The sequence below is a fragment of the Tursiops truncatus genome, chromosome 2 (assembly GCF_011762595.2).
Source record: "Tursiops truncatus isolate mTurTru1 chromosome 2, mTurTru1.mat.Y, whole genome shotgun sequence".
NCBI classification, from domain to species: Eukaryota; Metazoa; Chordata; class Mammalia; order Artiodactyla; family Delphinidae; genus Tursiops; species Tursiops truncatus.
Window position 1 is genome coordinate 63,396,577 of NC_047035.1, and position 23,508 is coordinate 63,420,084.

Sequence of the window (23,508 nt, forward strand, 5' to 3'; positions counted from 1 at the left end):
TTAATCTTGAGATGGGGAGATTATCCTGGTGGGCCCTAAATGCATTCCTATTAAGAGACAGAGGGAAACTTTATACACACAGAGGAGAAGGTGCTATGAAGAGGGAGCAGACAGATTTGAAAATGCTGGTCTTGAAGATCAGAGTGATGCAGCCGCAAGCCAAGAAATGCTGGCAGCCTCTTGAAGTGGACGAGACAAGGAACGCATTCTTCCCTAGAGCCTCCAGAGAAAGCATGGCCCTGCTCAACAGCTAGATGTTCGTCTGGTGATACAGATTTCAGACTTCGGGCCTCCAGAACTGTGAGAGAATAAATTCTGTTGTGTTAAGCCTCCAAGTTTGTGGTGATTTGTTACAGCAGCCACAGGAAACTCACACAAACCTCTAGCCAGACTAACTAAGAAAATAAGAGAATACAAATGACCAGTTACCAGGAATAAAAGAAGAGTTATCACTACATATTATAGAGATAAAGAAACATTAGGGACAATCACTTCTATACAGATATATATCTGGGTTACCATCCTTGATCTCACCTGATTTCAGTTCCACATTTTCAACTCCTTGCTGTGTTATTACCTGATTGTTCGGAACACAATTCTGGCCTAAAAAGTATTCCATCTATGGTTATACAGGGCTATTAGTTTGCAATTTTTACCATCTCTCCTCTTACACTGTACTTTTTGCTTAGAGACCTTGACCCTTCCCACACCCATGTCTGCTGCTTCAGGTCCTCTCTGGACTGCCCTATCACTCTTACTTCCTTCCACCTAGCCAATGCCTGCCCTTCCCCTCAAGCCTCTTCCATTTCCCATGGACACTTTCTCTGATTGTCCTAGAAGGGACTCTTCAACCCTTTCTCTGAATTCCCATAGTATTTCCTATCTCACCAGTAATTTTAGCATTTTCAAATGTGTATTTCCCCCTCCACCACCAAAATGGATAGTCAAAGAAAGCAGGAACCAAGGAATTTTAAAATTACACTTGCAACCAGTAGACACTAAGTCAAAGGTTGGCCATGGACCCAATCCAGCTTACTCAAACTGGTTTAGAATACACAGTTTTCTAGAAAGATTTTAATTAACTAAAAGTCTGATAAAATAAAATCAGGGTTTAGTTTTTCTTAGAAAAAAAAAATTCTGGTATCTTTTGACCCTCATTCCCACATAGCAACTGTCCTGCAGAGGAAAAATCATCTAGGGTTGGCATGTGTTTTGCAGTTTTTCACAGTTCCCATCACTCCTCCTCCTATCTCACCAGCCGGTTTCACTCATGTGCATTACTTATCCGGTCTGCTTAAATAATGCAAAAGATAAAAGGCCACAAAAGAAAGAGCTACAGCCCTCACCATACAATAAAATTTTGTCCCACAAAAAAAAATTTTTTTTACACATAGAAAATGTTTCTCAATAGACAATGTGCCTATGAATTAGCCAGTATTCATTAAAGGAGTAGAAAATGTTTCTCAATAGACAATGTGCCTACAAATTAGCCAGGATTCATTAAAGGAGTCCTAGTCCTCTCTCCCTCTCTGTATAGAGTAGTGCTGTCCAGCAGAACTTTCTGTGATGATGGCAGTGTTCTACATTTGCACTGTCCAATATAATAGCCATTAGCCACATGTGGCTACTGAGCACTTGAAATATGGCTAGTGCAATGAAGGAACTGAATTTTAAATTTAATTTAAAGTTCTTAGTTAAGAATATCATTCCTGGGACTTCCCTGGTGGCGCAGTGGTTAATCCACCTGCCAATGCAGGGGACACAGGTTCGGGCCCTGGTCCGGGAAGATCACACGTGCCGCGGAGCAACTAAGCCCGTGCACCACAACTGCTGAGCCTACATTCTGGAGCCCGTGAGCCACAACTACTGAGCCTGCGTGCTGCAACTACCGAGGCCCATGTGGCCAAGAGCCTGTGCTCCGCAACAAGAGAAGCCACCGCACTGAGTAGCCTGTGCACTGCAACGAAGACCCAACACAGCCGAATCAATCAATCAATCAATCAATCAATCAATCCTGCTCTTCATCTCCTACTTTCCAGTCTCCTTCACTGCTTCCATCTCTTCAGCTGACTCCTTAAATACTGGTATCCCCCAGAATTCTATCATTTCTCCCTATCACTAGATGATTTTATCCTATATAATCACCACTAACTATGTCATCTTTAGCTCTGAACCCACATTTGCAAATGCCTATTTCTCCCACAGGCATGGCTGAAATTAAACTCCTCTTCTCTATAAACCTCCTTCTTTTTTTATAGTCCTTATCTCAAATTACTAACCACCCAAGTTTTCAAGCTGGGTACCATTTCTGACTCTTCACTTCTGTCTCATCAGAGAAATGTCCACTCGTATCTAGGATTTGCTTTAAAACAGTCCAGCAGAGATGGGAAAAGTATATGGGAAAACAAGATTGATAAAATGCTGACAACCGCTGAAGTGGGATTATGGATACATGTGGGTCATTTTATTATTCTACCTACTTTGGTTTGAAATTTTCCATAATAAAATTTTTAAAAATAAAACTCAAGGGATTCCCTGGTGGTGCAGTGGTTGAGAGTCCGCCTGCCAATGCAGGGGACACAGGTTCGTGCCCCGGTCCGGGAAGATCCCACATGCCGCAGAGTGGCTGGGCCCGTGAGCCATGGCCACTGAGCCTGCGCGCCCGGAGCCTGTGCTCCGCAACGGGAGAGGCCACAACAGTGAGAGGCCCGTGTGCCGCAAAAAAAATAAAAAAATAAAACTCAAGAATCTCCCCTTCTCCAGCCTTTCTCTCTCAATACCTTAGTTCACTCATTAGGGCTTATATGGATTACTGAACAAGCCTCTCCAAAGTGGTCTTCCTGTCATCTGTCCCTTTCTACTCTAGTTCTACACTCAACTCTTCTATTTTACTTAATAATTTTGTCGTTCTTAAAGATTTCTGCCGGCTATGTCCAAAACCTATGGGACAAAGTCCAAACTCTAGAATGGCATCCAAATCTCTTCAAAATTTTGCTACAATCTACTCTTCCAGTTATCACTGTCTGCTCCAACCACACTGACTGACCAATACACTGGTCTCACTGAATATCCTTATCTAATCTCCATGTAGATCAATTTATATTCTCTGAGGAAACTTTCCTGGCTCTCCCTGTGAGTGTCACTTCCAAAAGTACCCTTTTTTGCACAGATATTTTAGTACTTACCATGGTGCACTGCACTGTAATTTTCAATAAAATTTTGTGTAAATGAATCCCCATTATAACACTACCACCAGCATAAAATAAATAAGCTACAAAAACACATATTGTACAGCACAGGGAATATAGCCAATATTTTATAATAACTATAAATGGGGTATAACCATTAAAAATTGTGAATTACCATGCTGTACACCTGAAACTTATATATTGTTCGCCAACTATACCTCAATTTAAAAAAATTTTTAACTAAAACAATTTTAATTTAAATAATACCACCATAAAATATGTATGTTACAATAATTTCCACAAAAATGGAAACTGCCAAGTAAAGAATCTAGAGACAATAACTAAAAGGTATCTTCTAAAGAAACACTGGGAGAGTAAAAAGTAATGTCACAGTTTATAGCAGAGGTGAGCACAAAGCCCAATTAAGAGAAAATAGCTCATAGGCAGCATTTAAAAGGCATGTTTAGTTTTTAAAAGTCAGAATTCACATGTCAGAAATAATAATTAAACACTTTATCTCCATTACTAAAGATTTGTGTTTTTGGATAAAATTTCAGAAACTTACAAAACTAGCAAGCACTGTTATGTTAATCTCAGTAATCTGTTATTGAATGTCCAAGATTATGCAGGAAAATGACAGCCCATTTCTCATTTTTTAAATGGGAAAAACTATAATGAATTTATTATTTTAAATGGGAAAGATTATAATGGATTTAAGTTACATATTAAATTTCTTAATTAGTAACTTAAATACATAGTATATTACCTATTATACATGTATTAGATTGAACCACACGAAAGAGCTATTTTTATAGGTAAAAACCAGTCAAACACCAGCAGTTTCACAAGGTTCAACCTAACAACAAACAGGTTAGAATGAAAACTGCTTCCTTGATTACAAATAAAATGGTTAGTAAACAGTTGTTTGTATATAGAGACCTCTTTTCCACAGTAATCTCTTACACACTCTGCTTCCTCCTCTACAATCTTCCTCAACACTTTCCCAACTTTTCCAGGACTCCGTATAACACTAGGAAAAAACAGGGGCTAAATAAAAGGTACTGTGACAAAATGTTCAGGACAAGCACACAATGCCCGACAATGGCTCACAGTATGAGCTGCTCAGTGTGATGCTAGCGACAACAGCGATGCACATCCCATTTATGGACGCTCATTTCGAAGCATCTACAGGTAATTCTGAAATTCTGCCAATTATAGGAACGTAACTCAAGATTTATCCCATCCATAATTTTGTCTAAAATGCTGAACTGAGATGGAAACTAAATTTTTGGTGCTCAGCATGATGCAGGGTATACGGAAATAGAAATGTTGTACACATGAAACTTAATGTTATAAGCCAATATTACCCCAATAAAACATAAATCTAAAATTAAAAAAAAAAGAGAGAGAATGCAGCCCTAATGACACCTTAATTTTCAGCCTATGTGACCCTAAGCCTACCAGACTTCTAACTTACAACACTGGGAAAAAAATAGACGTTTAAAAACAAACAAAAACCTGTACTGAATTTTGGAAAATATGAGTTTTTCCCATATAAACATGGGCTGGAAAAATAATGTATGGTCCATACATTCTTCAAAGTTTGGTTATCAAAAAAATAAGAGATATTCTACTGGGGAAAGGCAGGTATTCTGCAGGATACGTCTACATTCAATTTGAATGCTGTATGACTAGAAACTTTTTGTTAAGATTTTTTGAAACTGCCATTCTGTCTTTCCCTAACCTTGTAACTTAAGCAGGAAGTGTGTCTCATTTCACAGTGTCTCCAAATATTACACTCCTTAAAATGGTGATGTTCAAGCAGATGGGGTCATTAGAAATCTTGGCGTTTGTGTGTGTGTCGGGGGAGGAGGATATGAGGTTGAAACATAGCAGTGTTTGATCCCATTATTTTTGTGTAGTTTTAATATGTATGTATTTATGAATATATATACATGTATGTATACATATACACATTTAATTTCAAATCAGATTCAAGAGGCCATGAGAAGTCTGGGTTGAGAAACACTACTTTAAAACAAGAATTTTTTTTTAACAGCAAAAGAAGCAAACAGTAAGTACTCCTCAATCCACTTATTTGTGAAACTCCTGATTCCATTTTTATCAGCCACTTGTTTCTTCCTGACAGTATCCCTCACAGAAACATTTTACTGAGCACTTACTATGTGACAGACACAGTACTCTACATCTATTAGCTCATTAAATCCTTAGAGACCTATAAGGTAAGTGGAATTATTATCTCTATTTTACATATGTATAAAGTTTTCCTAGTTGGTGTGGAGCAAGGACTCCCCAGGAATCCTGGCTTCAGTACACAGTACCACTTCCAGATTAGAAAACTGTCCTCTCCAGTCTGTCTCTACCAGACCATTTCTTTCCTTTCCTTATCAGCATGCTCCCTTCTTAGAAGCAACCAAGCAGTGCTCACTTTCATCTGGGAGGCAATTCAAGTGACTGCTCCTACCTCCCTTGCCAGGCATATCCAGCAAAAGACCTGCAAGCAGAAGAGAGGCCTGAAAGTAGTCAGGCTTATGGGCGTTCGTTTCCCCACTGATAAGTGCTCTGTATATAGCGCCACAGTTTTTCTATATATACATACACACCCACACACACACACACACACACACACACCCTACCCCTAGAATACATTCACTGAGAGAAAATTTTCAAGGCACAGGTAACAATCAAAAATCTTTCTCTCTACTCCTTGGGAACAAACACTGCCAACAGTTCGTTTATGATTATAGTTAGCATTGTAACTTTAAATTTATACCTCTATTTTTTAAAATTTATCAACGTTAGACTACATTTATCTTTTGAACTCCAACTACGGAAGATGAGGAGCATACTCGCCTTTCCATTCCCTTGTCATCTCTCCATTTTTCTTATATTATTTTTCCACTGTTATGGTTAACAATTTGCACTTTATAATTCTTATACGTTTTGTCTTTGGCAGATTCTAAAGTTTATAAACTAATAAACAGTACTTACAACATTATGACAATGTACATATATTTCACTAGAGAATCAAGCATGGATGGACAATGAAAGAAGAAAATAGAGCTACTAATTTAATAGACCAAAAATAAAATAAGCCAAAGCATCAAACAAAAAATAACATTTACTGAGGACTTAATACTGTGCTAAGCACTCTACATGTATCATTTTATTTAATCCTCAAAACAACCATATAAGGAAGGAATTATTAGGCCAACTTTGCAAACAGAAACTAAGGCTAAAGTTATATCACTTGCCCTGGTGAGCTAGTATGGAGGAGAGCAGGAATTTGAATCCAGGTATGGCTCCAGGGCCTGAACTCTTCACCACTACACTGCTTGCTCCTACTAACTATTCTTTCACTTTCCTTTTCCTAGCAATGTCTAATTAGTGCCCTGCATAGCAGAGGGAGTGTGTTATACAACAAGACAGGGCTTAAAATTATTCTGTCTAGATATTTAACTTGTTTTGAACTACATGTTCTATTCTGAATCTTTTAAAACCATTAAAATGACACTATATTCAGCCTCTCTACTCACCAAATCTGGGAAGCGTTAAAGCCTACGCTTTACGGCTAGATTTCACAATATAGTATACAAAAGCAAAGTGTAGGTCTAAGTGACTTTTCCTGTTTGCATATTAAAAACCATGAAATAGAACATTCAAAGCATAGTCTAACATAGAAAAAAATCTTTAAAACTCAGGAATGAAACTTTAAAAATGAAACTTCCTTGAAGATACAGTTATCATCTCTCTGTTCTATCTTAGGTCATATTTTTCAATTGGGGATGAGTTAAGGGGTTACTGAATTAACCAATATGATGTTGTTTCTTGCTACGTTATATCCAGTATAGAGCCATATAGTAGACTGCTTTCATTCCAAGTTATCTTTATTTCTAAAATTTACAGGTGAAGAGAACCTCATTTACAGGCCAACTCTCTCCTTATGATTTCCAAGCACAGACGATTTTATCACTGTCCTCGCCAAGGCACTGAGGTACTAAATTCACTCAAAAATGAAACCATCACCGGCCAGTTGTAAATCAGGTTCTCCTGATACTGAATTCTCCAGGGCAAGGGGTTAAGGGTCCGGGGTTATAAGCATTACCCAAACCCTGACACCTTTTCGATCCAACAAAATATATTACTATACTGAATAACTGTAACTACTTTAGGGTTTATTTCCGTTGAAGCTGTTCAGGAAACAGCTAGTTCACCATACATCATCTACAATTCAGAACCAGCTTTTAAACTATAGTAGCATTCAAACAGATGTGGGTCAAGAGAAGTGCTAGTTTCAAGAGCAGCTCTAGAACTGACAGCCACTCATCCTGTCCACCAGTTTTTCGAAGATGTCCTGAACTCTGTAGGTAGTTGTAATTTGGCGCTTTTTATTTTTCTTTTTATCCGTTTGTTTACGTATCTGTCACTCCCTTTAAGCTGTGAGTTTCAGTATAGGTGAGGGTGTGACATCTTTGCATCCCCCAGGACCAGCACAGCGTCTGGCACACAGAAGGCTCTGAATGCCTACGCGGAGTTAACCACAGGACCAGGAAGTCCATGCTGCAAACAAAGGAAAACGGAGGGGCGACGTTTTAATTGGAAGGTCAAGGAACCAATTACCCATCAGAGGATTACAGACGTTGGGCCCACTCACGTCAAACAGCCCTACCTTCCTCAACGCTTTACAGTGTCCAGGCAGTGCGGCCGCTTGCCCTGGAGAGCCCGAGGCCTTCAGCCTTCGGGCTCCCATCTCTGCCTGCAGATATCAGTGGGAACATCACGGGACTCGACCTGGCCTCGGCCCTCCTCCCGTCCCAGCTCCGGCCATGCTTCAGCCCGGGACTAAACTCCGGCCGCGGCTTCCTGCTCTAGGCCGTACCATGACAGAGCAATTCGAGTGGGCCAAAGGCAAACTCGGTTCACTCACCTACTTGGTAGAGCCGGCCCTCGGGGGAAAAAATGGTAATGTGGCGGTCAAAACCAGCGCTGGAGCCACGGGACATGGTGCACCACTACTCCAAGCACAATCCTGGGGCCCCGTAGCTCCCGCACCAGGTGTACAAGCCCCTCCGGAAGTTGCAGCGACTGCTTCCGGGGCACTGGCGGGCTTCATCCGTTCTTGCGCCCCGAAGTCACGATTCTAGCGTCAGTTCCCGCGCGCCTGAGAACGCCAAGGCCCCGCCCCTGGTGGAGGGTGGGGAGAGCGGACCAAAGGCTTTCGATGTGCGTATGCGCCAGCCCCGTGTGTGGGCGGCTTTAAAATGGTTGGTGAAGTAAGTTCTCGTTGAGGCGGTTTATAGAGCTTTCATCTAGAGAATGAATTGACTATAGCAAGAACAAAAAAAGCTTTCCGGGGCCAGGAGTAGTGAGTTGCCTGTCTGTGGGATCGCGTATTTAACAAGTCTCTCGTTAGTTTTGGCACCTGTATATCCAGCCTGGCTCTGGCTTGCTGGCGTTCTTCTAACCTCTTTACCCAGCCACTTTGCTTCCTGCTACTAGAGGGAGAAATAAATGGATTGCAGCTGCTCCCGCAGCAGCCGTTAATTTCAGGTACAGAAGGGAGCGGGTTCTGCTAGCCACTCCAGAGCAGAGTTTTCTGGCCAGGCAAGATCTTCCTTTGGCCAACAGCCCCCGACAGTTTCGTCTTAAAAGTGGAACTGGGGTTGAAATATAGGTATAATACAGGAATCAGTAGCCTTGATTGATAATGAACAAGAACCGAAGGGAAAGGCTCATAGCAGCCGGCGTTAGATGAACTAATGAGAATAATTCCCAAGCAGGCGAGGTAGCTCCGGAGAACAGCAGGTGGCTTTTGGAACTGTAAAATGTGCCTACTTTGACCTACCTCAAGGCACGCTCCTATTTAGTGAATATAAAATGCAAAACAGATATTAAGCTAGTGTCGCCCGCCCCCTCTGCCCAGTAGTTTGTACGCCAGGAAGGCCAGGTATACCAAGATTTCTGGCACTTCCATACCAGCTGTAATGAATACTGAAGTAGGGATTCTTACCTCTTTAATGTATTTTCTCTTAAACTCACTTTCCATTTAAAAGAAAAAATTTGGTAAGAGCCTCCTAAGGAGTTTGTTATGGAACTTCCGATTTCTCAAGAGTGTTTTTAAAAAAATAAACTTCTATTTCATTACTGAAAAAGAAAATTCAAAACTGAAACTCGATTAAGAAAATACTAAGTGCAGACATCATCTCTGGCACACAGGGTACTTTCCAGCTCTGGCTGATTCCCAAGTGTACTGATAAAAGTTGTCCCTTGCTTCTGGTTTAGGTCCCTATCCTCAGCACCAACTCCTCCTGACCTTTTGAGTACTTTTTTTTTCCTCAGACACTGAGCAAGCCTCCTAAACTGTAACTCCTACAGTTTACCTGAAGAGTCATAGATAAAATGAGTTCTCTGTAAGGCTGCTTGGAGGGTGAACTCATTCAACAGCCCCCTCTATGCTGATATTTCCTCAAAACTAGGTCTCTAGCTGGATCCTTCTCTGGTGCTGAGTCTTCTCTAATCGCATATATGACATTTTTCACATTGAGACACATGGTACCTCAAAACCCAGCATGTTTAAAACAGAACACCTGGGGCTTCCCTGGTGACGCAGTGGTTAAGAATCCGCCTGTCTGTGCAGGAGACACAGGTTCGAGCCCTGGTCTGGGAAGATCCCACATGCCGCGGAGCAGCTAAGCCCGTGCACCACAATTGCTGAAGCCCGCGCGCCTAGACACCGAGCTCCGCAACAAGAGAAGCCACCGCAATGAGAAGCCCGTGCACCACAACGAAGAGTAGCCCCCGCTCGCCGCAACTAGAGAAAGCCCGCGCGCAGCAACTCAGCCAAAAATCAATCAATAAAATAAAACAGAATACCTCATTCCATCTCTTTTCTCCCAAGCCAGTTCCTGTCCCTCATACCACACTTTCCAAGTCCTCAGAGCCAAAACCTTGCAGCAGCCTTCAGTTCCCCAAAACTTCCTATTCTGTCCCCATGTAGTCTTTTTTGTAACACAAGCTTTTTAAAAATTATTATTTATTATTATATTTTTGGCTGCACAGTAGCATCTCTTCCTGTTGATCCACATTCTTGGAATCATTTTCTTGAGCAAGATCTCATTGGGTTGCTTCTCTGCCCAGATTTCTTTGAGCTCCTGAATCAAAATCAGCCTTGAGCTTAGCTGACCTTGTACCTATCTTTTCAGCCTTGTCTTCCACTTCATCCTCCTATTTCCATTGCAGGGCTACATTCCACAGCACAGCTTTGAGAAGCACTACCTGATATCCTCCTCAGGCTCTCCCCTTCCCCCGCACTCCTGTTCCTCCTGTAAGGACACTCATTCCCATCTCGTCATCTAAGAAGCTCAGGTCCACCAATCTGCCTCTTTTCCCCTATATGCCTAGTGCGTACAACTTGAATCTTTTATTAGCCTGAACCAAATGAAATGACCATTTCTGTAGGTCAAAAGCGTCAAACATTGGTAATCATATGGTTTACCTTAAAGAGTTGTGTGTAGGGGCTTCACTAAAGACTGACAGGGCAGAGCCTGAATACTTTTTATCTCTGTATTCTCTACCACCCCTGGCATGGGACTTGGCTCATAAAAGTTCAGTAACTGACTGTCAAGTTGAACTAAAAACTGTAGAAAGACAGGGAACAATTGAGAAATGCTTTCATAGCTGCCTTTCCTTCCCACGTAGACACAACCCGCTGTGAAGCACCCCTGGGTGTTCCCTGCCATGCAATGACGAGATATTTAAAATCACATACACTTCAGGCTGTGAAAATTATTTCACACATTCAAACAAATTCTGATCCTCCGTTGAGGTTGCATTTAAGCTGGGCCCTAAAAGAGGCATAGGATTTTGGATGGCATATACACATTAATACCCTAAAGGATACTTCCTGGAAGGAGCCGACCTCATTTTCAATACAACACAAACTGAAAGCTAGAATTAGAACATCAGGCTCCTTGAGGGCAGTGGCCACATCTGTTTTGCTCCCCGGTGTACCCTCAGTGCCAAACAGTACCTAGCATGAAGGAGGTGCTCCGATCATTCACTGAATATGCATTCTCACTGTTTGGGTTTTCTACTATGTTGACCTGTTTTTATTTGAAGAGATTTGTGAATAACTGAAAAATCCAAATCTCAAAACCTAAAAGGCCAGAGATTTTATATTAGAATTTGAGGTTTTTCCACAAGGCCAATGGATTCCTCCGGGAAATCTTGCAGAAAGACGAACCCCTTGCTGATTCCATTGCTAAGGGAAATCCCCAGGAAGCAGACTTCACGAATATGTGCCTTGGGTACCAAGCAGCAGCTAATCTACTCACCCAGGTGGACTTCCCCCTGGGTTGGGGAGCTTTCACAGAAGTCTGGGGACCAGTGCTCCTGCAGCTTTACCACAAGCCTATGGGGGCAGACTTGCTGTGTCTGTATGGAAAATTTGACCTTCCTCTCTGTTGGGCCACCAAGTTAGACTTTCTGAAATGACTCTCTGGTTTTTTGAAAACTTTTAGAGATGACTTGACATCTCGTGAGTCTTGGAAAATCTCCTGGGGGCCTCCATTTGACAAGGCCCACATTCTCCCCTGGGGGTGGAGGTAGGTGGAAGGTAGGGGTTACCCACAAGGCAAAGGTAAAAACTGGCAGCGTAGATTCCCAGTGACTGCAGACATGCTGAATCACATGGTGTTTAAAGGCAAGATAAGAATTTAGCCCTTAGCTTAAGACGCTCTGCTGGTGGTTTCAGTGAGCCAGGGAATATAAAACTGAAGCTTATCTGTGTTTCCATGTGATATTAGCAGGTGTTGAAACAGTGGTAATAGAGTATCTTAGGAGAGTTAGGATTCCCTGATGTCAAGGGGCCCCAGAGGTCAACTGTGGCCACAACAGAGCTAGGGATGTGGCAGTTCTGTGTGGACAGTAGAAGGGAGGTAGCTCCCTGGTCAGACTTTGAGCCATCAGGTGCCTCCTCAGGGGACTGAGGGCAAGAACCTAGTTCCATTCGTATTTCTCCCCATCTGTATCTTTCTCATACCAATAGAAACCCTAAAGCTCTTCCTGTACCCCAGTAGCTATGGTTGGCTACCTAGGAGTTGTCAATCTGTTTGAGTCTCGGGGAAAAAGAAAAGGGTGATTTCTTTGTACTCCAGTTCTATAATTTATGGGCAAAGGAGAGGGACAAATGGGGCATCAAACGTGGTGTGGGAAGTGCTACCGTGACATATGAGGTACTTGGTTATGCTTCTACTCAAAAGCTCTTCAAACCATATTCCAATATGGCAACACTCCCCAGCGCTCTCTCCCATAACACCAAGTGTGGTTCTCTCACCCTCCAATACCAATGGTGGGTTCAATATGGTGTCTATCAACATAGCAGTCATACAGCTATCATTTCCCTGCTACTCCATCCTTTCCTTTCCAGTCAATATAATTCTGCATCTGGATTCTGTCAGTCATCTCCAATAATGATAATGCTGTCCTTTGATTTGAAAGGGAATAAACTTGTAGCAGCTCAACCCAAAGGACATTTAACTAAATCTCTCCAGGAACAACTTCTAGAGAGCCAAAACCTTTAGCTTTCAGGTCACTCTTGATTTTTAGCTATAACAACTTCAGTATAAAGTTGTTATAGCTAAAACAACTCTTACAACTTTTGATGTTTCTCTTGTTTTCCCAAACTTCCCCTTAAATGAACACCCAATGCTTGACTGATGACTGAGCTCTTGTTTCTGAAAGCCAAGGACTTTGAGAAACACTAAGAATTCTCATGGGTCTCCCCAGAATACTGGAAGAAGCATTGGAAGACCCCAGCTGGCTTGGGCTTAACCGTTGGTGGTTTTTAACATACAACTTCCCCTTAAGCATGATAACACAGGAAGCCTTTCATAGCTTGAGAGAACAGCAAATGTTCCAGTGAAAAATAAGATGGGGAAGGGAGGGGCCTGAGTCCTGAACACGGTCAGGCTTTGCTTTGAGTGTCAGAAGCACTGGATTTGAATCTGAGCCTTGCCAGTGATCAACTGGTGGCCACCACCTCGGTTTCTTCTCTCAAACAGGTAAGCACGCTGTACCCACCTTAAAGGCATGGAGGAAAAAAATATTAAGCACAATGAAAATAAGTCACCTACTAATAGACTTTAACTCAGCTTCTCTCTTTGTGAAAGGAGGGGACACTGGTGAATAAAGCCTGGATCGTTGGCTATTTTGTTTTGATCTATCCCTAGTACAGAAGGAAGCCAAGTACTGCACCAGCCTGTACTGCACTCTGCTATTGTTCAGAAGTGAAACTCATTCTGTTTTCTTAACTTAGAAAGCAGCCAATTCTTACCCTATCCTGCATACATGCAGCCTCACCCATGACTGTGGACGGGGATGGGAATCGTAAGCATCAATAAATTCACTGAGGGCTTCCCTGGTGGTGCAGTGGTTGAGAGTCTGCCTGCCGATGCAGGGGACACGGGTTCATGCCCTGGTCCGGGAAGATCCCACATGCCGCGGAGCGGCTGGGCCCGTGAGCCATGGCCACCGAGCCTGCGCGTCCGGAGCCTGTGCTCCGCAACGGGAGAGGCCACAACAGTGAGAGGCCCGCATACCGCAAAAAAAAAAAAGTTCACTGAGATTTTCACACCCATGGTGTATCCCTACATCTTGGTGTCTTTATGAATGTTATTTGACTTTATTCACTCTGCTCACTACCCCCAATCTCACCCCACACCCATTTCAGCCCCCTGATCGGGTGGGGAAAGGGTGGTGCAGAAGTTGGTCAGGCACCGAGAGGATGAGTCAAGAACAGAGAGGAAATAAGACTCAACAGCCTTCCTTTCAGCCTGGAGACACTTCCTCTTCCTTGAGGTTTCCTAATTGGCTTCCTCTAATTCCTGTTTTCTTACCGCAAAATTAAGTCATCTCTGGTGCTCAGAGGAGCCAAGTTCTCTTGAGACAACTGGGGGAGAGAGAAAATGAATGAGGTGTCTGATCATTATAACCAATATTTTCAGGCACTAATTGAGGAACTAGTTCTTGAGAACCCAGGTATTGATGGGAAAGCAAGAGAGTGCTCCAGTGTTATGTTCTACTTGCTTTGAAAGTACTTGATAAACCTCAACTGAGATCCGTGAATTTCACCCAGTGTGCAATTCATCCGTCGTGGTGAAACAAAGGCAAGTTTCAAAAATCAACCATAGACAACAGACTAAAACATTTTCAATATTAAAAACTCTGCAATGATGTCTTGCAGGTGCAGAGCAAATTTTATTCCAGTTTTCATGGTCCATGTACAAAATAGATGCCTAATAAATAAATAGTTAATTCATTTAAGACGCGGGGAGGGGCTTAAATGGTATAATTAAAGAGGGTGGCATTGAGAAGTTATCATTATTTCTTGAGGGTCAGTTGAAGCATCAGACACCAAAGAGTATGTTCCTGAGCCGGCACACACACAAAATACCAAGGAGCAAGAGGGGAATTCACTCAAAGGAGAAGTGGGAATCAGAGGTAAAAATCAGGAAGACATTTTCAAACAACTTCTCCAAAATAATTCAACAAACGTTTATTGAGCCTCTTCTAGGGGTAAGCCAGCTGGGCTGGCTGCTCTGGAGACACACAGATGAACCAGATGGAGAAGAAATTTCAGTGGGGAAGAAGAATGAAACCCAAATGAGAGCAATACTAACACGAAGCAGCACATGATATGTAAGGTAGTGTCCAACAAAGCGCTGCAGATGGGAAATGACTTTGGCCAAAGGGAATGCAAGCCACCTGCTGAAAGAAATATATCCGAGCTCAACTTGGGAGGAGAAGCACTCTGACAGGTGTGTTCGCTGTTAGGAACAGTGTGAGTGGCACCATGATGCAACATGGACTCGGGGTGGCAAGAACAGAGAAGCAGAGGAAGAAAAAAAGAGCCTGTGTTTAGGTTATGGCAGTGGCTTAGCTTGACTAGGACACAAAAATGTTCTGGAGTACAAATGCAGGGAGGAGGCCTTGAATGCCAAGGAAAGGAACTTCTGCTCTGGTTGGAAGGCAGTGGGGAGACATTTGACATTTTTGAGTAAGGGAAATGGCATGATTAGAATTATGCTCTCAGAAGATAAACTTGGTGGCAGTATTTATGATGAACTGTAGATGGGGATATCAATCAAGAGGCCATTGCTAATAGAACCAGTGACTGTGAAGGCCTGAGCTGGGGTGGTAGTTACGGAAATGGAAAGGAAAGAAGATGCCGGAGACTTTTTAATAGCTCTCCGCCCATTATAAAAAGTGATACACTATTCATAGCAATTACTATTTGTAATAGGCAAAAACTAGAAGCTATCCAAATGCCCATCAACAGTAGAATGGATAAATTGTGGTATATTCACACTATAGAACATCACATAATAATGAAAATGAATGATACAATTACATGTGACAACAGAGATGAACCTCCCACAATACAGAATGAAAGAAGTCAGCCACGAAAGAGCACAGCCTGACTGATTCCATTTACATAAAGCACAAAAACAGGCAAAAGGAATCTATACTGTTGGAAGACTGGACAGTGGTTACCTTTGTGGAGGCAAGAAATGATGGAAGTGAGCGCAAGGGGGCATCTGGGTTCTGGTAACAAGCGTGATGAACAGACTGTGATAAAACTACAATCTGACTTTTGTTCTCCCACTCTTCCTTTCATTTTTCCTGCCTCTAGATGAAAACTCGCGTATGCTCCCTTACTTTTCCATTCCTCTTAGATAATACGCAGTGCTACGGTTACTTTAACAAATGCAGTATCGATTCAGAAATTAGAATATCCAGTTCTATACCAATAGATTCCAAACAGCACTGCATCATTTGTATTCTGTCAGCTTAGGTCGGCTTCGCACTAAATCTTCCAGTGGAAAGGGGTGGGGGCATGGTTGACTTGTCCTCCCTAATCACTCCTGGCTCAGCTCCACCCTGACCTCCTTCACACCCTCCACATGGCCCGCCCCAGCCAAGGTGGAGGATGGGCAGTGGAGGATAGGTAAGGGTGGGTGGCTCAATGCTTTCTAGGCCAAGCAGATGTTTATAGCTGGAGTCTCTGGTGAGCCTGACAGATGGTTAAAGCTGATACTTCTCCGCTTGGCCACTCTTCTAAGGCTCTTCAGTGGTTCTCTGCTGAGCCCATCAGTTTTTATATGTAGGTGGCCACTTGCACTCCTTCTTCAACCCCTGGCCATCCCGAAGTTCCCCTCCAGCCCAAGACAGCCTAAGGCAACTCTCTTCCCACCTATCTGGCCCCCATCAGGAAACCTGCAGTGCCAGGCAAGTCCAAGGCAGTAGCCCTCTCTGGCTCGTTTCCAATGTCTCTTGTCAGCCCTGCTGTCATCCTGCAGCTTTTGCAGAGTCAGGCCCATCCACAGAGGCTTCAGCTTTCTCTGAAGTCCTGGGTTCCTGACTGCAAGAGGAGCTCCAAGTATTCCTACTGAGGCATCTTTCCCAGGGTCCTGGGGTCAGAGGGTACCTAAGGAACCAGGAGCCTGGCCACAGCTCTCTACAAGGAAACATCTTTATCTTTTTCCTTCCTCTGACTCTTTGATATCTTTGGCCTGGTTAAGGGGCTGGGAGTTGTGAGGCAGATTCTCCTTTATTCTTTTTGTAAATTCTGCATATGTACTGTCTGCCCCACACTCACCTGGGAATCTTGGTATCTACTATATTTGTGCCTCAGTGGAAACTGAGGCAGAAAGAGTCCTATTCTAACATCCTATTACACATGTAACAATTCAGATTGTGCAGAAGATGAAGACAACTAAAAATCAACCACAATCCCAGCATGCAGAGATACCTATTAACATTTTGGGATCAACAAAATATTATTTCTTTCAGATACTTTTCTCCAAATGTCTCTTTCCTTCCTTCCTTCCTATTTAAAACATGGGATCATGTTAAACATACCATTTTGTAGATGTTTTGTCATTTAACCCATGCCAACACACAAAGTATCATTTTAATCACTGTAACGTTTAAAATTATATTTATTTCTTCCCTCCCTTGTTTTGAACATTTCGTTATTTCCAATTGTGTTATTATTATCAATAACATTATTATGAAGAATATCTTCATGTACAAATTTTTTAAAAAAGGATTATTTCCTTTGGAAAGGTAGTTAAGAGTTGAATAATTAGACTACGACAGATATTTTGAAGATGGAGTCAACACAATTTGCTAATTGATTAGGTATGTAAGTAGGGGGAAATGATCAGGAAAAAATAACATAAAGTAAGGCAGGAGGTCACTCTGTTGGGGTGAAGATGAATTGTTTTCACCGTGGTTGAGTAGAAATGCTCAGCTGCAAATGTAGAATTGGAAAGAAAGCAGGGGTAGAGATGGCTCCTTCCTCTGAGAAGTTTGGCTGTTAAATTATCCCTAGGGAAGCACAGTTTTGTCAGGCTAGAAGCCAAAAGTATTGTAGTTAGATGGGGGAATGAGCCCATGGAAAGAGACTAACTGAGAAAACAACTTCTCAAGTTAGCAAGAAAGGATAGTATGGAGGCAGTAGAAAAAGTAACCTAGAAGAGGGAGAAAAGGGTGAGGAAAGAAAGTTGCTAGAAAGGGCAAAAATTGCTGAAGAGTCTCTTAACAGATGGCTTTTAGTTCCTGCTTAAGTCATCTGCTGAGAGTGAGAGTGGCCAGGTTATGATTCAGGACTCAGAATCATGAGTGTTGGACTATTATTATTATTTTTAAATAACCTTGGAGCTCATTTGAGACTGCTCAAAATACTACTCAAAAATATGGTCTGCAGCCTTGGCATCACCAGGCACACCAGACCTGAATCAGAATCAGCACTTTAAACAAGATCCCATGTCCATTAGAGTTTGAGAAGTACGCTGGCACCCTCTTCCCCACTGAACAGAAAAGGAAATGGAGGCTGCAGGAGATGAGCTCTTTTCAAGTTAAGATGGCAAAAGTTGGGAGAGCTCCTTCGGGGAATTAACAGGGAATTCACTGAAAGGTGAAACAAAGGACCTTCAAATGGGAGTGAAGTACTAGTAGCATAATTTCATGACTTTTCTAGCAATACTATGGTACAGGAGAGGAGAAAGTGGAATGGTATGGGGCTACCCAAAGTTTGGTTTAGAATTGATAAGATGGGTACCACAGGAGGTGAAATGAATGAAAGAATCTGAAGTATTACTGAAGTCATCCATGAAATGAGTGGTTTGAGGATGGAGTGGGGTGAGCAACAAGGCAAGCAAAGCCAGATGCAGATGGATAAGAGAGGCCTCTAGGTGAGGAAGGAATAGGCCTAAGAACAGATCTAGGAACTGGTGTTCGGGATGAAGGAGTGGAGCAGGTTAGGGAGGTTGTAGGCAAAATGAAGAGCTCCAAAGTCTGATATCCTGAAAGTGGAGCACTTTTAAGTAGTTTAAAAGATCCAGGTTGGCATCTCACAGGGGGCCGAAAATCATCAGAGTTTAAGTGGATAAGAAACAATGAGACCAGAATATGGATGGTGTTGAAATCTCTGGGGATAGTGGCAGTGGGAGTGGGAAGGAAAAAAAAATCTACTGACATTCATAAAGCACAAACTGTTCAGTACTGATTTCCTCACAGAAACCTCCCTTGCTGTATCAAAGAACAAAAAGAGCCAGATGATTTACTTAAAAAAATAAAAAGCTCCCTATCTGTGTCAAGCAGCAAAACTTCCTCAGGCTTTCTCTTCAAATACTTGGTCTGACCAGAGTTTATTTCTTTAGGAGTTGGAGATCAGAGGGCCTAACTTGGAAAAGACCCATTTCTTCAAGGATTTGAGAACTCCTGCCAGAACAGGGCTGAGTGCCAAAGGACACGATCCTTAATTTGAGCCAGTAGCTATCATCAGGGTGACAGCTTCCTGGAACACAAATTTCCTTCTGAACACAGGAAACCTGGAGGAATAGTTTGTGAGTATACAACCACGCAAATAGTATTTTATGGTATACAGCAATGCCCTAGCTTAACCTGACTGCCTCGTTTATGAAGTTATATTATGATGTTCAGAGTACATGAGGAAGAAGTGACAGAAGACTATAAGAACAAGGAAAAGTTTCATTTTCTGTCAGGTGGGAAAAAAACCTTATTACAAAAGAGCTTATAGAGAATGAGTGATCCTTAAAAAAATTATATATACATGTGTGTATATATATATGAAAGGCATATATGTGTATAAAAACTTAATAGCATTAGACTACTCAGCTTTGGAGCAGAGGATAAAAATATTCAGCTTTGGATTCTAGGACAAGGTCACTGAAAAGGGGAAGAAAATACAAGAATGATTTATTTTTAAAGAATTAGTAATACAGTACATCTTAAGCAATGAGTCTAGGTGAGGGACTTACCTTTCCGACAACCTGCCATAACCACTTCCAAAGGAACCTGTTTCATGGAGGTGGAGACCCCATATTATCCTCCCAGGCCGGATGCCACTCTGCCCCAGAGAGCCAAATGAGAAGCAGAATTGTCAGGGAATTCCGGACACTGACATTCTTTGTTCTGATGCAGTCATAGAAAGCACAAAAAATCTGTTTTAATAATGGACTTTCATAAACAACAAGGACCTACTGTATAGCACAGGGAACTATATTCAATATCTTGTAATAACCTATAATGGAAAAGAATCTAAAAAAGAATATATATATATATATCTGAATTACTTTGCTGTACACCTGAATCATTGTAATTCAACTATACTTCTATTTAAAAAATTTTTAATACATAAAAATTAGAAAAAAAGAAAAAACACGGACTTTCAATATTTAGATGTGAACTAAACTTGATACTTAGTAATGTTCTAGCCCAGCTGAGACTGATACGGCAATCTGAACTGGTCTCCTTAAAATGAATTTATGTCTCTACCATATTAGAAATTGTGATTTCTCAAGTATTTGCTTCTTGGGCTGAATTTTAACTAACATCAAAGAGACTAATGAGGTAATCATTTAAATATGGATGAAATTAATTCTACATCAACTTTCTTGTCAGAAGCTACCAGAAACCCTTCACATAACACTGCTATTTATAATAAATTATCATGGTTATTTTAATAACTTAATCCATTTGATAACAGTGTACTTCTGAGAGTACTCTGGTAGCAAAACAATTTTTAGCTGTTATCAGTGACTAGATAATTGTCTTCCTGTTTATTTCAATTCCTGGTTGAAGGCAAGTTGTATATGTATAGTCTCTGGAAGCATCTGTCAGATCAAGTATTGCCAACAGAGACAAAACTTAGGGAGAAAAGTCCTCAGGGAATCTTTTTTTAAAAAAATTTATTTATTTTACTTTTATTTATTTTTGGCTGCATTGGGTCTTTTGTTGCTGTGCGCAGTCTTTCTCTAGTTGCAGCGAGCGGGGGCTACTCTTCGTTGCAGTGCGCAGGCTTCTCATTGCGGTGGCTTATCTTGTTGCGGAGCACAGGCTCTAGGCGCGTGGGCTTCAGTGGTTGTGGCACACGGGCTCAGTAGTTGTGGCTCGCAGGCTTAATTGCTCTGCAGCATGTGGGATCTTCCCGGACCAGGGCTCGAAACCGTGTCCTCTGCATTGGCAGGCGGATTCTTAACCACTGCGCCACCAGGGAGGCTGCCCTCAGGGAATCTTGAAACACCATAACAGAAACATGATAAGAGAAAATTAAAGATTATTTCTCAAGATTTACTGCATTTACTTACTCATTGGTGTTCGCGTCTCCCGTTTTTTGTTTTTGTTTTTTTTAGTTTTGTGGCATTTATTTTCATTATATACACTGAGAGAATATTCTCACCATCTCCCATATTTTCTTTCATCCTGCTGGTTTGAATGGCTTCCTCTAAGTAGGTCTCTGAATGGAACTTCCTTCATTTATATCACATGGACTCAAGCTTGTCATTGGCTGGGATAAGGCAGGGAACGTTTGGTCTCTCTCCTCCACCCCCACACCCCACCTCCTGTCCAGGTGCCTTTTACTCACATCCTTTCTTTTTTTATTTTATTTATTTATTTATTTATTTTTGGCTGCACTGGGTCTTCGTTGCTGCACGCAGGCTCTTTGTTGCAGTGCATGGGCTTCTCATTGTGGTGGCTTATCTCGTTGCGGAGCATAGGCTCTAGGCGCGTGGGCTTCAGTAGTTGTGGAGCACAGGCTTAGTTGCTCCGTGGCATGTAGGATCTTCCCAGACCAGGGATCGAACCCGTGTCCCCTGCACTGGCAGGTGGATTCTTAACCACTGTGCCACCAGGGAAGTCCCTTAGATCCTTTCTTATCCTTGTTCCCCTCCGGCCTCCTGTAGGGCTGTGGGCTTTAGAGATGCCTCATTTCCCACTACCCCTCATTTCCCAGCTAATTCCCACCTAGGGTTGCCAGATGTAGCAAATAAAAATATAGGCGGCCCTGTTAATTGTGAATCTTAGATAGGCAGTGAATATTTTTAGTGTAAGTATATCCCTGCAATACTTGCGACGTGCTTATACAAAAAATTGTCATTTATCTGAAATTCAAATTTATTTGGGAGACCGTATTTTATCTGGCAACCCTACTGTCACCCTGGGGTTATAGGAGGCTCCAGCAGCTGCCTTGTCCCACTTACTAAGAACTCTTAGTTCTGCTTAAGTCCCAGCCCTGAAAGAACCCAAATCCAAATCCCACAATTTCATCAGAGTGGTCTATGTTCCTCCACTCCCAGTCATTCCCACAAGCATTCCCTTAGATGTTCCTCACTCTAGAAATTCCAAGTTGCTGAAGGATGGGCAAAGTACCTGATCTACACTTCATTTAGCTTTGCCCTCAAGTATCCCGAATAATTTTGATTTTTAGCAAAGATAAGACTCACCATGATAGGCCAGAATTCAGGTGCCTACATAACATACCCTTCCTTTCCATGCCTGCTCTAGAATGAAGCTATCAGGGAAAAAGAAATCTAACGTGAACACATATGCATTTTATAGCACCTTAGGACAGTTTTTTTAAAGAGCAAGAAACCTGCTAAAGGAACAGGGAAGCAGTAATTATATTCAAGTGCAAACTTGAAGAGAAAAATTCATTTAATGTGAAGAACAAGGCACCTGAGGTGAGGTAGTCCCAGCGGAGCCCTGGGAGAATGAGCTCAGGCTTCTCCTTTGTGATTTTCTCTTTACTGGGTCTGAGAACAGCAGGAGGAAAAGAGAGCATAAATTCAGGAGCATGCCAGAGGGAAGCACAAAGCATTTGAGACATACTTTTCAGTGGCAGAGTCAGTGCCCTTTCAAAGCTTTCATTGTTCATGGCTGGCCAACTTTAAAGATACTCTCAATCCAGGGCACAGGTTTTTAAAGAATTCCTTCTTCCCACTGTGTCTGGGACCTTGAATTAGACAGGTAGCTTTTGTCTCACTCAGGTGATCAGAATACAAAAGGCAGCCTAAGTGTTGGGTACCAGCTGCCTCCATTCAGAGAATCCCTGAACTCTCCAAGGTCCCGTGTCAGTGCGATTGATTCTGAGCGCCCTAGAATTGCCCTGCTCCCGGACAAGTGACAGATGCACCTCAATTTACCTCAAGCAGAAATTAGGGTTTTGTTTTGGAATGGTATTAAAGAGTTCAAAAATAATGTAGTTTCTCTAACCCAATTTTCTACCCTGATGAGCCACCATGGAAACGTGGGCCCTTGAAGAGGTCGTCCTGCCTGTTCCCTTCCTCTCATTCTCCCCACTTTCTCTTATGTGGCTAACAAAGTTTCTAAATCTACATACCGGATGCTCTACCATTCAGTCTGTCTGAGTTTTTATGAACTACTCTAGTCTAAGTTACAGTGTACAGTAGAAGAAAGACTATTTGACTTGAGAATCAGAAGAGCTGGGTTATGGTTGAAATGTCTCTACTAACTAGCTGTGGGATCCAAGGGAGCCATTGCATCTTCCTGGGTCTATTCCTGCTCTATAAAATGCGACTGTTGGACTTTATGTTCTTCAAGGTTCACTCCTGCTCTGAAGTTCTACGATTCTTTTTGTATCCTCTCCCATCTCTAGAGCAACTTGTGAGGAATTTGCATTAAGCTTTTAGACAAGCTTATTTAACAAATGCTTTCTTTCCTAATTTTCTTAAAACTAGGGTAGTTTCTTAAAAAAAGTTTTAGCTCGCTGCAAGCACAGTGTTCTAAGTAGGTAGTTCATGAAATCTAGAAAATAAACAGGTTGGATTTATGAGAGCTTTCCGATTCTCAGCATCTTTCAATGCCCTCAATTTACCAGGCACTTGTCTGGAGAGCCCCTTCCTCTAGGGGGCAGCAGTGTTGACTCCAACAATGGCGTAAGGAGGTAAAACATCCCCTCCTCTGTTTTTCC

At 42.1% G+C, this 23,508-nt stretch overlaps 2 protein-coding genes across 5 annotated transcripts in view; both read right to left on the reverse strand.

Moving 5' to 3' along the window:
* PSMA6 (proteasome 20S subunit alpha 6) overlaps positions 1-19,589 on the reverse strand; it is a 32,770-nt gene extending 13,181 nt beyond the window's left edge. The window contains exon 1 of one of the 4 annotated variants that reach the window (XM_073800557.1): positions 19,556-19,589. In XM_073800557.1, coding sequence (XP_073656658.1) covers positions 19,556-19,574 — 19 coding nt within the window. In that variant the 5' untranslated portion in view covers positions 19,575-19,589. Of the gene's footprint in view, positions 1-534; positions 635-5,637; positions 5,705-8,136; positions 8,295-19,555 lie in introns of those variants that run through there. The other 3 variants (XM_004319559.4, XM_073800556.1, XM_019924027.3) reach the window with 3 other exon arrangements.
* Positions 1-23,508, reverse strand: part of PRORP (protein only RNase P catalytic subunit) — a 159,156-nt gene that overhangs the window by 6,185 nt on the left and 129,463 nt on the right. The window contains exon 9 of the transcript XR_012329999.1: positions 19,556-20,810. The gene's annotated coding sequence lies outside the window, so the exon portion shown is untranslated. The remainder of the gene's footprint in view (positions 1-19,555; positions 20,811-23,508) is intronic.